This window comes from Argentina silus, assembly GCF_951799395.1.
Source record: "Argentina silus genome assembly, chromosome: 1".
NCBI classification, from domain to species: domain Eukaryota; kingdom Metazoa; phylum Chordata; class Actinopteri; order Argentiniformes; family Argentinidae; genus Argentina; species Argentina silus.
The window spans coordinates 23477399-23491568 of NC_139655.1; the positions used below are offsets into that span (position 1 = coordinate 23477399).

A 14170-nucleotide genomic window follows, 5' to 3' on the forward strand; every position below is an offset into this window, starting at 1 on the left:
TCAATTAAAGAAATGATGCCGAGCTGTCCGCCTCTTTATCCGAGGCCTCTGTCCTGGGTCTGACAATGGGATAATGATGGTCAATAAACCAATGTTGTTGCTGCTCTTAAAATGTGTCATTCTACATATTGGCCAAACTAATGAACAATTGTGTGTGTGTGTGTGTGTGTGTGTGTGTTGGGGAGGGGGGGGGGGGATCCACAGCTGGCTGCTGCCTTCCCATTGTTTTGGTTACGCCTTTAAGACAAGGAGTCAAAACATGTCAGCCCAGAAGCTGGTTTATTTTTAAAGCCTGATGCCTCCCCTTCATGTTCTGAATCAAAGCATCTGTCTACGTATACTGTTGGTGCAGATCCATCCTGCTGCATCCTCCATCCATAGATTCATCATTTTCACTGCTTCTCCCACAGTGTAACCTTGTAGCCAATTAAAGAGCATCAACAGTGTTCGGGTTGTCTGCTGTTGTGACACCTGTGAACCCTGTTTACTGACATGCATCAGAGAACTCGCTTCAAGCCTTCAATCCAGCAGAGGTCCCTCAATACGCAGGTAGGTACAACAACCAACCAAACTTTCCTGTTTTTCAGCTCTATACCCAGCACTACCACAGGGACACAACAAGAAAGTTCTCCAACGATATAACTTGAAAGCAACAGTCTTTAAACATTCTGGAGAAGTAAAGCTGTTAGGGAGAAAGTTGGCTAATGGATACATTTTAAACAACAATAACAACAACAGCCAGAGTGGCTCCCTTAAACTTGAAATGAAACCGCTTGAAAAGACGTTGAGCGTGTGCAACCAGCGGTAAACCTCAGTGAATGATCTCACTAACCAAAGATAGGCTTCACATGCAATTGATATACTTATTTAATATCAGCTCTGTACGTTGGAGCCGGAGAGATATTGGCTGTGGTTAATGATGCCATGAATCCTGATTCCGACACGTAAAAAAAAACTGCAATGTGTTTTCTCCCCCGCCTGGCCAACAGCACACACATTTCTCAGGGAGCGACAGCGCTAATCCGCATGGCAATGTTGCGAGGCCTGTTGTTTGTCTGCTGGGTGCCCACCCCCCCTGCACCCCCCTCGCTTTCTATCTATGTTACCCCGCGCGGTGCTGGTGTCATTCCTAGGGAGAGGCGATGATTAAAATCCTTCTGTCGCTATCACGGCACGGCTCCACGCCTCGCGCTGTGACTCCTTGCCTCCGGTGCGAAGGCAGATGTATCGTAGCCATGCATTTATCTAGCTGTCTCCCCACCGCTGGCGGGAGACGGGTGGGCCATGCTCCCCGCTAAAGCCCGGATCCTTGACATTTGTCTTGAGAAGAGGGTATAAGGGGGGGGGCTGAAAGAACCCTCTGGCCCAGACATCCATGCAGCTATGAGGTAATAGTGAAGGCGATGGACACTTAAACAAGAGTGGTGTGATTTCCTAAACCTCCAGGCGGTCCACTTACCCCAAGTAGATCCAGTCCGGTGAAAACAGGTCGTACAAACCGGGAATACAACCTCAAATCTAGGTAGTTTATCTTATGTGGCTTTGTCCATGAAACACCACACATCCAAACATGAATTGAAAGTGCAACAACAACTGAAACATTTGGGAGTACCTCACACATGCTGTGACAGAGACACATGAGGCACTGGTCAACCTTAACTCTATAGCCAACATCAAACAGCATTTACCATGTCGATATCGTTTGGTGCACAAAGGTACAAGAGGAAATCTTTTTGCTCATCATAACTACTGTAACACAACTGTTATATATTCAAAGTGATAGGAACTAATGCTACATGTGACAGTGAGGAACATAATACTTATTTCCCCACAAGGGTATCTATTTTCTGATTAGTGTACCAAAGTCAGAGCAGGATATTGTACATTACAGTATCTGCTAGATTTATATCTAGCCTGAACTGTAATATCCCCCACTCACTGCAACAAGGATCTTGTATAGCACAAGGAACTTGTTCAGAGGCGATGTGCACAATTTTACAGTGCAGTGGGCAATGGAAAACATTTGATCTGAACAGATTAGAGGATGTGCACAGTAAAGCTTCCCAAAAGGCCATGCCAATATCTTAATCAGAATAGGATTACAGGTTTCCAAACCATCTCCCGGCCTCTGTATTTGACATACAATGAGAGAGCTGCCTGGAGAACAGACTGGACATGGCCTTTTACCTTCTTCGAGCATTTTACATTTAATTAAATTATCTTCTTCCACATAGCCGGTAGTGACAAAATAGAATCTTTAGAAGCCTCGTCACAAAAGTACCTGTTAAGTCAAATTAAGATGCACACAGTCCCCTTCTTAAATACCCCTTTAAACATAATTAATCCTCACACAGACGCTTGACCTTTTCTACTCACTCCCGTCATTAGGATGTGCAGGTCTGTGGAAACACAGGCATGGCTGGTACTGCTGATGTGCTCAAATGGTCCTCTCTGCCTTTAAGGTGTGTGTGTGTGTGTGTGTGTGTGTGTGTGCGCTCACGCGCGCACATGTATTGCAGGGTACGTGATATCTTTCATCAATTCACTTACTTTAGACAAATGTACTTGTTGTAAGTCCCTTTGAATAAAAGTGTCTGCTAAATGTAAAAAAATGTAATCAATCAAAACACAACCCTTAATACATAGATGTACAATGCATTTCCATGTCACCTTCAAACTCAAAAGTGTGCTTTTCCTTGAGCTATATTACAACATGGCAGCTTAATAGGCCCCCCTCATCCACAGCAACTTATGTATTTTTGCCCCACATTATGCATTACATTTACAGCTCAACAAGTTATTGGAGCTATTCAGGATTAAGTACTTTTCCCAAGGGCACCTTGCGGATTCAATTTGGGATTAAGAAGGCCATAGTAAAGAGACTTGCTGGACCAAAGTGAGCTGGGATGCAAACCCTACCAATTCCAGGTCACACACTTCCCCTGACCACTACCCCTCAACCACTTAATCGCTAGTGCAGTATTGCTGTTGTAGAGCTTAGAGAGTGTATTTCAGCCCAGGCACTTTGTCAATGTCACCCCTCACTATGGCACAGGCCCGTTTCAGCAAATGGGACTAATTAGTTAGCCTACTTGCAAGGATGTAGAAGCATACAGTAGCACTGAGCACACATCTCTAGTCTATTATTCAAAAGAAGCTGTGTTTGGCCGCATTTATATTCAGTGAAACAGACTACATTTGCTGTGATTCGATATGCCCTGGCTTAACCTGGTGAATAAACCATTTCCTTGTTTGCTGCTTCAGACACAATTTATTTGATATAGCTTTTTAGTACAGCTTTATTTCCCCCATAATGTGTCTACATATTTACTTGAAGGAAGTCACCAAATACAAAGTGTTGTTAAGGTGTATCTCCACATTTTTATCTCCACATTTATGAACCATTTACCATTTCGCACCTTCAAACCAGACAGACAAGATGGTACAGTATGGAAACCTCACAGGGAACGCTAGCGGGTGATGGACAATTTCAGGATCAAAGTTCCACTACGCTTGATAAAAATGGGAGAAAATACTGCTGTAGGTTCTCCAGCCAAACACAAAGATAACATTATTAAACTCCATCACAAACACACCGTCAGACTAGTATCCCAAGAACTCAAAGAACATGTATAATTAAATATCTACACTACCTTACCCTGCTGATTCTGCTAGCCATAAAGAATATACATAGCTTGGAAGAACATTCCACTGTACTAGACCACTTCAATAATCACAGCCTCTTAAAACAATATGAAACATCAACTTTCAGATTTAAGTAGCCTACTTAGCTAATGAAAAACAAGTCATAATTTGATGTGGTAATGTGTTAGCTTTATTCTTAAAGGAGTCTTTAGTTAGAAATAACTATTCAGGGAGAGTAATGGACCTTTATGGGCCAGACATGCTGGTTAAACATCACTTAAGCAAATGTCTGCTCCTGCCTCTGATTTGTATTGAAGTCACGCAGTCTCACTTGAGACTTATTGCTGAGCTGAAGTGGTCTCGCTAACTTTGTTAAAGATCATTGTGACGCATTCAAGTAGTCAAATCTCTATCAATCTTATTCTCTAATACAGTATGATGTCTGAAGCTTCACAGCAGGCTGTACACCGCTGCCAATGTTAGCATGCAATCAATCAAGGAAGTGGCTACATGGTCGCATGCCCACCTAGCATCCTAGACTCTGTAATTACCCTACAATGACTCACTGACTCAGGTAAGTTAAGCTACTGTAGAAAGAAAATGTGTCCCCCCATAGAGGTTCTCGGGATGTCAGCAAGTAGGCATGTGTCGCTGAGAGAGAAGAGGGTGATAATAAGACAAAAATTACTTCCCAGAGTGCTTTGCATGAGTCAGCTGAGCTCCAGCAGGGTGGTGGCTAATGAACCAGCTAGCAAGTTGAAGCAGGGACAACAGCTGCACTAACCAACATACAGTAGAGACTAGGCAGCACCCTAAGTGTCCCCAAGTGTCAGGAAAACCTACTCGCATCACATCCCAGCATCATTATGCAATCTTAATGCTTCATGTTTGTTTCATGCTTTAAAAGCAGTCCTTAGGTTTTTGAGAAAGTATAGCACATACAGTAAGTGAGAGTTTAAAAGGTTCATGGGTGAACGATGGTAGCGTTACGGCACCGCCATAGCAGTAGCGAGTCAACTTGACTTTTTTGCACATTTTATTTAGGTATTTCACCTTGGCAAAACAACCACCATGGGGCATCGTTGAGCAATTCTACTGGCTTGTTTTGAAACTGTTGCTCATATCTGCGTCTCCACTTGCCCAATTTGTGAGCTGATATTAAAGGTATATTCTAAATTAAATTTGTATTATTGTAATTCAGGATTTTTTCCCGTTCTGAATTAAAAAATAATGGCAGCCTGAATGAATTACGTGAGGAGCCTATGAGTTGTTTCAATTTGGAAAAGGACAAATGATTGTCTGGTTGGAGAAATTCAAAATGATGTCCTTGGCTAAACCTTAATTTAGAAGAAATCATGTCTTCATGGGCACTTGATGTCAGACATGGAACATATGTGCAGGATCTTTTTAGCATTTCTTTTGATTGTTGATTAGAAATTATGCTAAAAACGATGTAGAATTGCATGAAATGTGGTTACAGTAGACACGCAGTCCTGCAGGACTCCCAGACCCTCAGTCTAAATTATGACTATGAATTGTGTATCTCTCACTGTAATTCATGAGCTGATCTGCTATAATCAACTTGATTTAGCCAAATATAGCCTAGGAGATATTATGTCATTGATGCAAGGAGGTAGTTTATCTAGCAAGCTGATTAGACAAGGCTCTGCAATCACAAATCATTCTCTCTCTTATTTTCATTTTAGTGATTATTTTGTTTGGCTACAAGGAGAGAACACAAAATAATGTCAACACTGTCAGTGGGTCTTTAGAGAAGTGGGTCATTAGAGACTATTAGCACCCTGGCCATTGTTACCAGATTATATATATATATATATATATATATATATATATATATATATATATATATATATATATATATATATATATATATATATACACCTATATATATATATATATATATATATATATACACATATATATGTGTATGTATATATATATATATATATATATATATATATATATATATATATATATATATATATATATATATATATATGTACAATACATCCAACACACACTCAACATTCACATTACATTTATGGCATTTAGCAGACGCCTTTATCCAAAGCAACTTACAACAAATACATTTGTCTAAGTAAGTGACCAGGGTGGTAGACCAGGGGCTATTGGCAGTCACAATGCTTTTTTTTATGTTGTATTAATTTATTTACAGTAGAGAAACTGTACAGGGGGGTAGTGGAGATGAAGAGGTCTTTAGGAGGGACAGTCAAGATGTAGGCTGAAGAGATGGGTCTTTAATCTACGGCAGAAGATAGGTAGTGACTCTGCAGTCCTTACAGCAGTGGGAAACTCATTCCACCAGCGGGGCTCCAGGACAGTGAAAAGCCGTGACTGAGTAGCGCGGCTGCTGCATCCACGTGGAGGCGGCGATGCCAACTGGCCAGCCGAGGTGGAAGAGTGGAGTGATCGGGTAGGGGTTTGGGGGCTGACCATTGCTTGCAAGTAGGGAGGGATTGTTGCCTTTGCCGCCCAGTAGGCGAGCACCAGGATCTTGAATCTGATGTAAGCTGCTACCGGGAGCCAGTGAAGGGTGCAAAGGAGGGGGGTGACATGGGAGAATTTGGGGAGATTGAACACCAGACGGGCGGCAGCATTCTGGATGAGCTGCAAAGGTCAGGCGGAGGCGGGGAGCCCGGCTAAGAGTGCGTTGCAGTAGTCAAGGCGAGAGATCACAAGTGTCTGTGCTGCTTCTCTGGTGAGGAATGGACTTATCCTTCTGATGTTGTAGAGCAGGGGTGCCCACACTTTTTCAGCTTGCGAGCTACTTTCAAAATGACCAGGTCAAAATGATCTACCTACATTAAAAAATGCTATATATATATATATACATTGAGTGAAAAAAAAAGTCCTCCTCCCATTCCGCATGGAAGTGGTAAGTTTTTGGCTTCTTACTTGGTCCAGCTCCCCCACTCATTTTTATATCCCTTCTTGAGTATATATAAATTGGAAGGCTAACTAGGTCACTTAGCTCGCTGGAGTTTTGCAGTAGGTAGCGCGTTTAACCATGTGGTGACACGTGACCCGTAGAAGAGAAACGATTTCAGACGGGCCGCATTGTACGTCAATCAAGTGGCGCACTCACACCGGCTCAATTGCCTCGTACCGTGCTGAAGCACAAATGTCCGTCGTAAAAAAAAATGAATGTCACGCGATCAACCCGCACTACTCTCGCGATTGACCGGTCGATCGTAATCGACGTATTGGGCACCCCTGTTGTAGAGGAAGAATCTACAGGAGCATGCTGTCGCTGTGATGTTCGCCGCACAGCATAAGTGGTTCACTTATCACCCCAAGGTTCTTGGCTGTCTGAGAGGAGGTCACAGTAGAGTTCTCTACTGTGATGTAGAAGTCTTGGAGAGGGCAGGCTTTCCCCGGGAGGAAGAGAAACTAGGTCCCAGAGCTTAGGCAGGATAGCCACACCAAAATACAGCAAAACTGCCAGCAACACTGCCAGCAGTACACTGACTTTAAACAAAATTAAATTAACTTACTGAGTCTGGAGAACACGCTTCACCACTCAATTCCAACTGTAGCTAATCATAATCTGGGTCTGAACCTCATGCTGAAAGGTAAATGCTACATATACAGTCAATGTAAGAGTCCCTCTACTGTTCCTACCTGTCTTTGGCTCTACAGAGAAGTATGGCTGCCCATGGATGATGCTGTAGACCACCCTGGCGCTGTTCCCATACGTTGGGTCGTCTGCGTCCGTGGCTGCCACTTGGACCACCATGGTGCCTGGAAAGAAAGAAAAAAACACCCATTTGTTTCCAAGACAATGGTCAGCGTCGAAGCGGACCAGAGGAAATTGTAGAAACACAACTATCCAATCAACAGCATATGTTAAACCAATTATATCTCCAAACAAAGCGTTAAAATTAACAAAACAATCTTAGCAGCTATAATTTCAGTTCAACCTCATAAATTCTTCTGAGGTAAACCCATAACGAATACAAATAACAATCTTCTAAAGCATCTATTCCCATCTTGTTATCTTGTTTGTTTATGTCTTATCGTGGGACATTTAGTAGAGATCTGAATCCAAGCTAGAGAGAGCTTAGGTGTCTCCACTCTTGAGTGTGTATCAACATCTCTATTGGTGCCAACATTCTGGCATAAACTGTGCTTTGGCACCCTGACACAGACACAGCTGTAGGATCAACATTCAGAATAGTCACCATTTACAGAGAGGATGATCTCAAACTGAACTGCTACTTTTGGTGCTCAGCTCAGGCACCATAGGTACAATAGTTTTACCATTCTATGTGTTGTTAAATTGTGTTTGCAATCTTTTTTGTTTAATATTAACATTTGTACTGTATTGATTAGACACAGCATACATATTACAGATACACGTACATGATGAATATGATATAATATCTATGGATATACAGTATGTGTGTGGCATGCTTTCTTTGAGAGGTACAGTTTATCTAGGCCCTATTTAGGAGAGCCTGTCAATAGATGAGCATACTAGTTGAAATATGTACCGGTCTATTAAGTTAACTAATAATAGCCAGCTACACACCACATCATTAAATAGCATATTGAAATACACAGAGTAATACACAGGGTTCTCCAACGCTGTCCACCACACAATCAACCATATCCAGTGCATTTGATGTGAACGTGATTGCCAATAATAACTATGTCCTTTATATCCAGTATTTTCTGCAGCAACTCGCCCCTTACTTACACTTTGATACATTTTTACATCGTGATCTTAGCTGAGGTGATTGAGTCTGAGTGCCTTGCCTGGGAGCAGAGGCAGGGAGGCCGCCTGAGAAAGGAAAGGTCTAGTAATCACAGCTAATCACACCACCATTCACCTCCACCATTCTGTTGACAATTATGGTGGGTTAGTTCTCTTACCCAAGTCTATCATCAGAGTATGTTCGTCTGTGGCATTCAGAACATCCTGTACAAAGCCATCTACTGTATCTATTTATGTGATCTACAACAAAAGAGTCTCAATGCCTGTAAGTGGTATTGTACTGCCATGTAGGAAGATTAATTTGTAGAGTGGGTGTGAGGAGTTCAAAATACAGGACTCCCACCGTGAAATTATCATTTGTATCCATAAGATCATGTGCATTAATATAGAATGTCTCGAAGAAGAAAGGATTGTGCATATCTTAACAAGACCCATGTGTCAATTGTTAAATTTGAGATGATCCTTCTGCCTTAGGGATTCTGGGTTCAAATCAACACAAAGACCAATGCACACCTCAACAAAAGAATCACACAAATGAAGACTCAGACTTTACATCATTGCCGGTATTAAAGCTGACGCCTTGTTTTTGACTTGACAGAGGTGCAATTATCAACAGTCGACATCGGAGATGTAACCTTGGAATAAAAACATTCCACGAGTGTGCCCTTCGCAGTTGAGCGCGGTTAGATGAATAGCTGCTTTATGTTTGTGTATTTCACTTTAATAGCTAACTACACACAGCTCTGGCTGTGCTTGGGCCCATACTGTAGTGACACATAAAGGAAAGTGCTGTCTTACAAGTGGGTTATTTTTTATTTTGCAGCAAACACCAGTATAAAAACCCCACTTTCTAGCATGAGCCGTATTTTACAGGCTTTAACAGAATGAAGTGATCATGGAAATTGAAGATTAGAGTCCCCCATTTCAGTCATAAACCAGAATTAACTGGCTCTGGCCCTAAAACTGAACAGTGTAATAAGAAATAGCTTGGTACACCACGAAAAGTTATCGTCTACCTAGTTCTATGTGGAACCCGAGATGATATCATCACCTCTTAGTCGTGACAGGTTATACTACAACAATTTAAAACAACAAAGGTCAAAGAATGAATCTGTATTAAAGTATACTTTACTACTTGATATTTAAAGTATGATCATTTTACACAAAGACTCAGTTGATTACACTGTGTATCACTCAATTTGGACTCAGATGTTGGTCGATTATCTCTCATATTTTGGTTTATATGTTTGTTATGGCTTATCTGCTGTTAGGTAAGTTGAAATTGGTCTGGGAAACACTATATTTTCAGCAATATTTCCAGTAATGAAGGTCTCAAATATAAATAGCCCTGGTTGTCCAAAACTGATAAACATCCTGAAATCTGAATACATTACATGGTTCCACTCAGTGCAGCTGTCTTCTGCATCACAATTTCTCCTGTCTTTGTCACTTCTCTATTTGCCTATCTTCATTGGTATGATTGATCCAATTTTCATATTTTCATTTTATTTTTCAGTGAATGTGGAGAAAACATGGTTCCCTAATCAATTCTGGTGAGCGATTGTCATCTGACAGTAATGAAAATAAATATACCATGTGTTATTTGAATGGGAGACAGGTATCCTGTAAGCCTGCCATGTACAGACACAAGCTGGTACTCATTTCAGAGTACACATAAACAAATTGGAACTGCTGACACTGCTTTGCAACTTTTATACTAAGATGGTCTACATTTGGAACACATAACATACCACCTCTGAATGATGAACCACCTATAGTAACCTAAAGACACCACCAAATGAGCATGCAACATTGTGGAATGAGGAGTAAACAATTAAAGTAAGTATTATACACCACTCAGGATTATACATGAAAATATTGACTTTGCATGAATATAGCTAATACATGGCATTAGAAGTTATGCACACAGTTCTTGAAGTGCAACATGCTGACAAATGTAGTTATATGGAAGGAGTGTGGGGACAAACTTTGTCATTTTTCAATCTAACAAAAAATGCATTTGCAATGAGTGTGGGTTTGACTGATGATTACATATTAAAAAAAGCAATATTCAAACCTGCCGTTTAAGCTCAGCAACTTTGCAACGCCTTGATGAGCATTCAACATTGCCGCCCATGATTAAGTTGATTATATTCATGCACGTCCACACCTGCTCCCCTCTGTTTGAGATAAGCAGGGATTATTGCAGAGACGAGTTCGGCTTTATTTGTAATTGCCAAGTGAAAATGAATGACACAATTCAAACAAAGAAAACTCATAATTGCCTGCTGTGCTTGGGATGTGTTCAGAGGCCCCATGGGTGGCAATACTCCTCCAATCCACACTCATATTGAAATCAATGTGCCTTAATGCAAAGTTAAATTCCAGTTTACCTCCCTTTCTTTTCCCTTTCTCTTTAAATCACTGGAAAATGTGAATCAACTGTCTACCTTGCTGAGTTCTTATCCCTATCACCGAAAGCAAAGCAACCTTTTTCCTCTCTCCTGGAATTAAATGACTATTCCATCCTTGATCTTGGGGCTCATGAATTAGACAGGAACAATGACAGTTGGATAAAGGACTGATAGGGTAGTAAATTCACGAGCGTGTGGCCTTGGGTTGACATTACATTCTCTATGCTTGTAATGAGCCCTCAATCTGCTCCTAGGGCCCCTCTCGCTCTGTGGGACCCTATGGCCGCAGATCAGGGTTATCACACAGCCAACAGTACTCTAAGCCTTCTTGTCTTTTATTTGACATCTCGGCTGTGATTAAGACAAAAGTCTACCAGGATCTTTGGGGCCAGAAGGTCCCCACGTGTACGGACGAGCACTGCCTCTAATTACTTTAATTAATTAAATTCATGATTTCCTCTAAATTGAAGCAATTCATCAGCGGCGCCCAGGTCTTCACCCATTAATGATTTAAACACATCTATAAAGGAGTTATTGAGGACAAGAGGTGCCTGGCACCTCCTGTACTTTAGTGCACTGTAAATTGCTTTGAGCAGATATTTTCAAAGAGGGGGTATGCATTATTCAACATGTTCTAACAACGTGACATGAATACCTTCACGAGACCCTGGCTTTGTAAATAACACAGAGAGTTTGACCTGGGCTTGTGTCTGCATTCTGTGGTGCGAACACCTTGTACTCTAATCCTCTCCCTAAAGTTCCCCAAAGCCTGAGCCCGGTACCCCCCGTTGACTCTGGGCTCTGTCATTCTTAGATCTCAGTGCCTATGATTTGAGCAAGGCACTGCTTGGCCTGGAAATGCTCCCACTGCCAGTAAACCATGCCTAGTATGGTTTCCATTTCAACTCTCCAAGACACCAAACAGAGCCCTTGTGTACCCGTGTCTCTACTTGTTTGCATCTGTGCCTATATCAGCCTGAGAGATGACACATAGACAGTGCAATATTTTCCTGTCTTGCCTCTTGATGGGAATATTGAGCCTGAGTGTGTTTGCAGCTGTCATATCATTTAACCCTGAAATTGGGAGACATTGTCTGCCACTTGGCGTGTGGTGCCTGTTATTCCTTCCCTGGCAGATTGTCACATGAATTTTAAATGGAGGTTTAATCCACATTTCCCATTCCGACAGGATTGGCTCATGGGCCCTAAGGCAGCGTGCGGTAAGCTTTTGTTTCCGTGGCGAAACACCTCGGGAGGTGCTCAGTTACACGTCCCATTGGATTTTAATAATCTGTCATCTCTGAACTCACATACTTATTGCCCTACATTGTTTTCTGGCTTTTGTGTATGTAAGCAGGCCAGGTATGTTCTCTCTCAAACTCAGCAATTATAATTTTTTTGTACTCTAAGGTTGTTCATCCTTTTTTGGATAAAACTGCACAGCACATTATACTCTGTGGAAACCGCTTAAATGAACTGACCAGTTGTAGTAATTACCTTGGAGAGGATAGAATAGATATGGAAGCTTGTTTCGTTTTCTCATAAATTGCAGTAGTTGTTAATAAAAACACCAGAGAGCACACCTCTCCAGCTCTTATCTACCTTTGACACAACTTACTAATGCAGTTGTGGTTCAGACAATCATTATCTGCAGAGCCTGTCAAACTAAATGAATGCAATGGATTCAATTTCCTTTTTCATAAGACAGAACAAGCTCTGTGTTCATTAATATGAGAAGTAGAGAAGAAGAAAGATGAGGACAAACACAGCAAGAGAGAAAGAAAGGATAGACTGAGGAGGGTAGCTGTGAGAATGAGTATTAAAGAGAGAAAGTGAGAGGGGGCGAGAGAGAATGAGAGAGTGTGTAAGAATGAGAGTGAGAAATAAAGAAGGAGAAAGGGGGAGGGAGAGAGAGAGGGAGGGAGGGCGAGAGAGGAGCATGACTAAGAAAAGGAGAGAAAAAACTGCTCACCTAGAGGCGACATCTCTGCAACCCCTGCCATGTAGGGCCCATCCAGGAACTTGGGCTCATTGTCGTTGATATCCTGGACCTTGACCACAAACTCTGACATGGGCTCCACCGGAATATTTGTTCTGCTGTCTACGGCCTGAGCCCTGAGGGTGTAGTAGGCCTGTGCCTCACGGTCCAGACGCTTAGTGGCGTGGATGTCCCCAGTATTCTCGTCAATGGTGAAGATGGAGGTCGCACCCTCCCCGGAGAGCACATATTTCACGTTGCCGTCACTTTTGTCCATGTCAGAGTGTAGCTGTTGAAGACCAGAGAGGGTCAGTATGAAAGAGACTGGTGTATTACAACCTATGCGACACTACCATTACCATAGAGCATGCAAAATATCTATGTATGTAGATGATACACTGCTGTCGATTTCCTTTAAACAAAAACAATTTCTGTATTTCGGTATAACATGGGACCAAGTTTGCAGTGCTGTGAGCAGGACCGTATGTGGAATACAGTACCTGTATTCTAGATACTGTATATATGTATTATTTTTCAAATACACAAAATACATTTCACATACAAAACATGCACAAAAATGAATGGGAGTGTGTGTTGTCTTCAACAGTGGAGGGTCCAGTATTTTAATTTTGACACTTCTCAGGGTGTCTGCAAGGTTAGAGGGAAGAGATAGCAAGAAGGGTTCCCATCTTGTGTCTAAATGTGGCACTCAGTTTTTCCAGTGACTGCACTTTAAATATCTCAGTAGGCCTTCCACTGATTTAAAATAAATAAATAATAATAATAATAATAATAATAATAATAATAATAACAGGAAGAGGAAGAAGAAAAATTGATTTATTGCATTTATATAGTGCCTTTCTATAGACACCCAAAGTGCTCACATTTACTGTACAGTTGGCGCTGGTCTTTATACAATTTAAAATAATACATTTATGGATCACAAAAAGTAGTTAGTAAATGCTTTCTAATAAGACATCTAGCGGCAATAGGGAGTGTTGCGTTGAGTGTTAACACGGTTATGTGAATATGAAAACCAGAGATTTCCAGGGATATTTTTGAGGCGCTCCAATCTCTCATTGAGTTTTGCAGATTTATGTCTCCCAGCGGTTATGCAGGCAGTATCCTTTCTGTTTCAAAGTCAATAGGGGTATATGAAATTATTGCCTGGCTCTTGCTGCAGGCTTAGTGTATGTTTACATATATTGAATAAAGCCTCAGACACCAAAGGTCTTTTATTAATGGAATCCATCAGGCCATTGATGAATGTGAATGATGAACGTTTAATGATCATATTGGTTGCATTGTCATGCCTCTGCATGTGTTTCCTACCACTCTTATGGAGACCCTGAGTTTTTTATTCACCATCTCCTG

At 41.5% G+C, this 14170-nt stretch overlaps 1 protein-coding gene across 1 annotated transcript in view; it reads right to left on the reverse strand.

The window, feature by feature from the left end:
• The window catches only part of LOC310810778 (cadherin-7-like), a gene marked incomplete at its 5' end in the record, with an annotated part of 79525 nt that overhangs the window by 34135 nt on the left and 31220 nt on the right, over positions 1-14170 (reverse strand). The window contains 2 exons of the mRNA XM_083678629.1: positions 7309-7428; positions 12791-13085. Coding sequence (XP_083534755.1) covers positions 7309-7428; positions 12791-13085 — 415 coding nt within the window. The remainder of the gene's footprint in view (positions 1-7308; positions 7429-12790; positions 13086-14170) is intronic.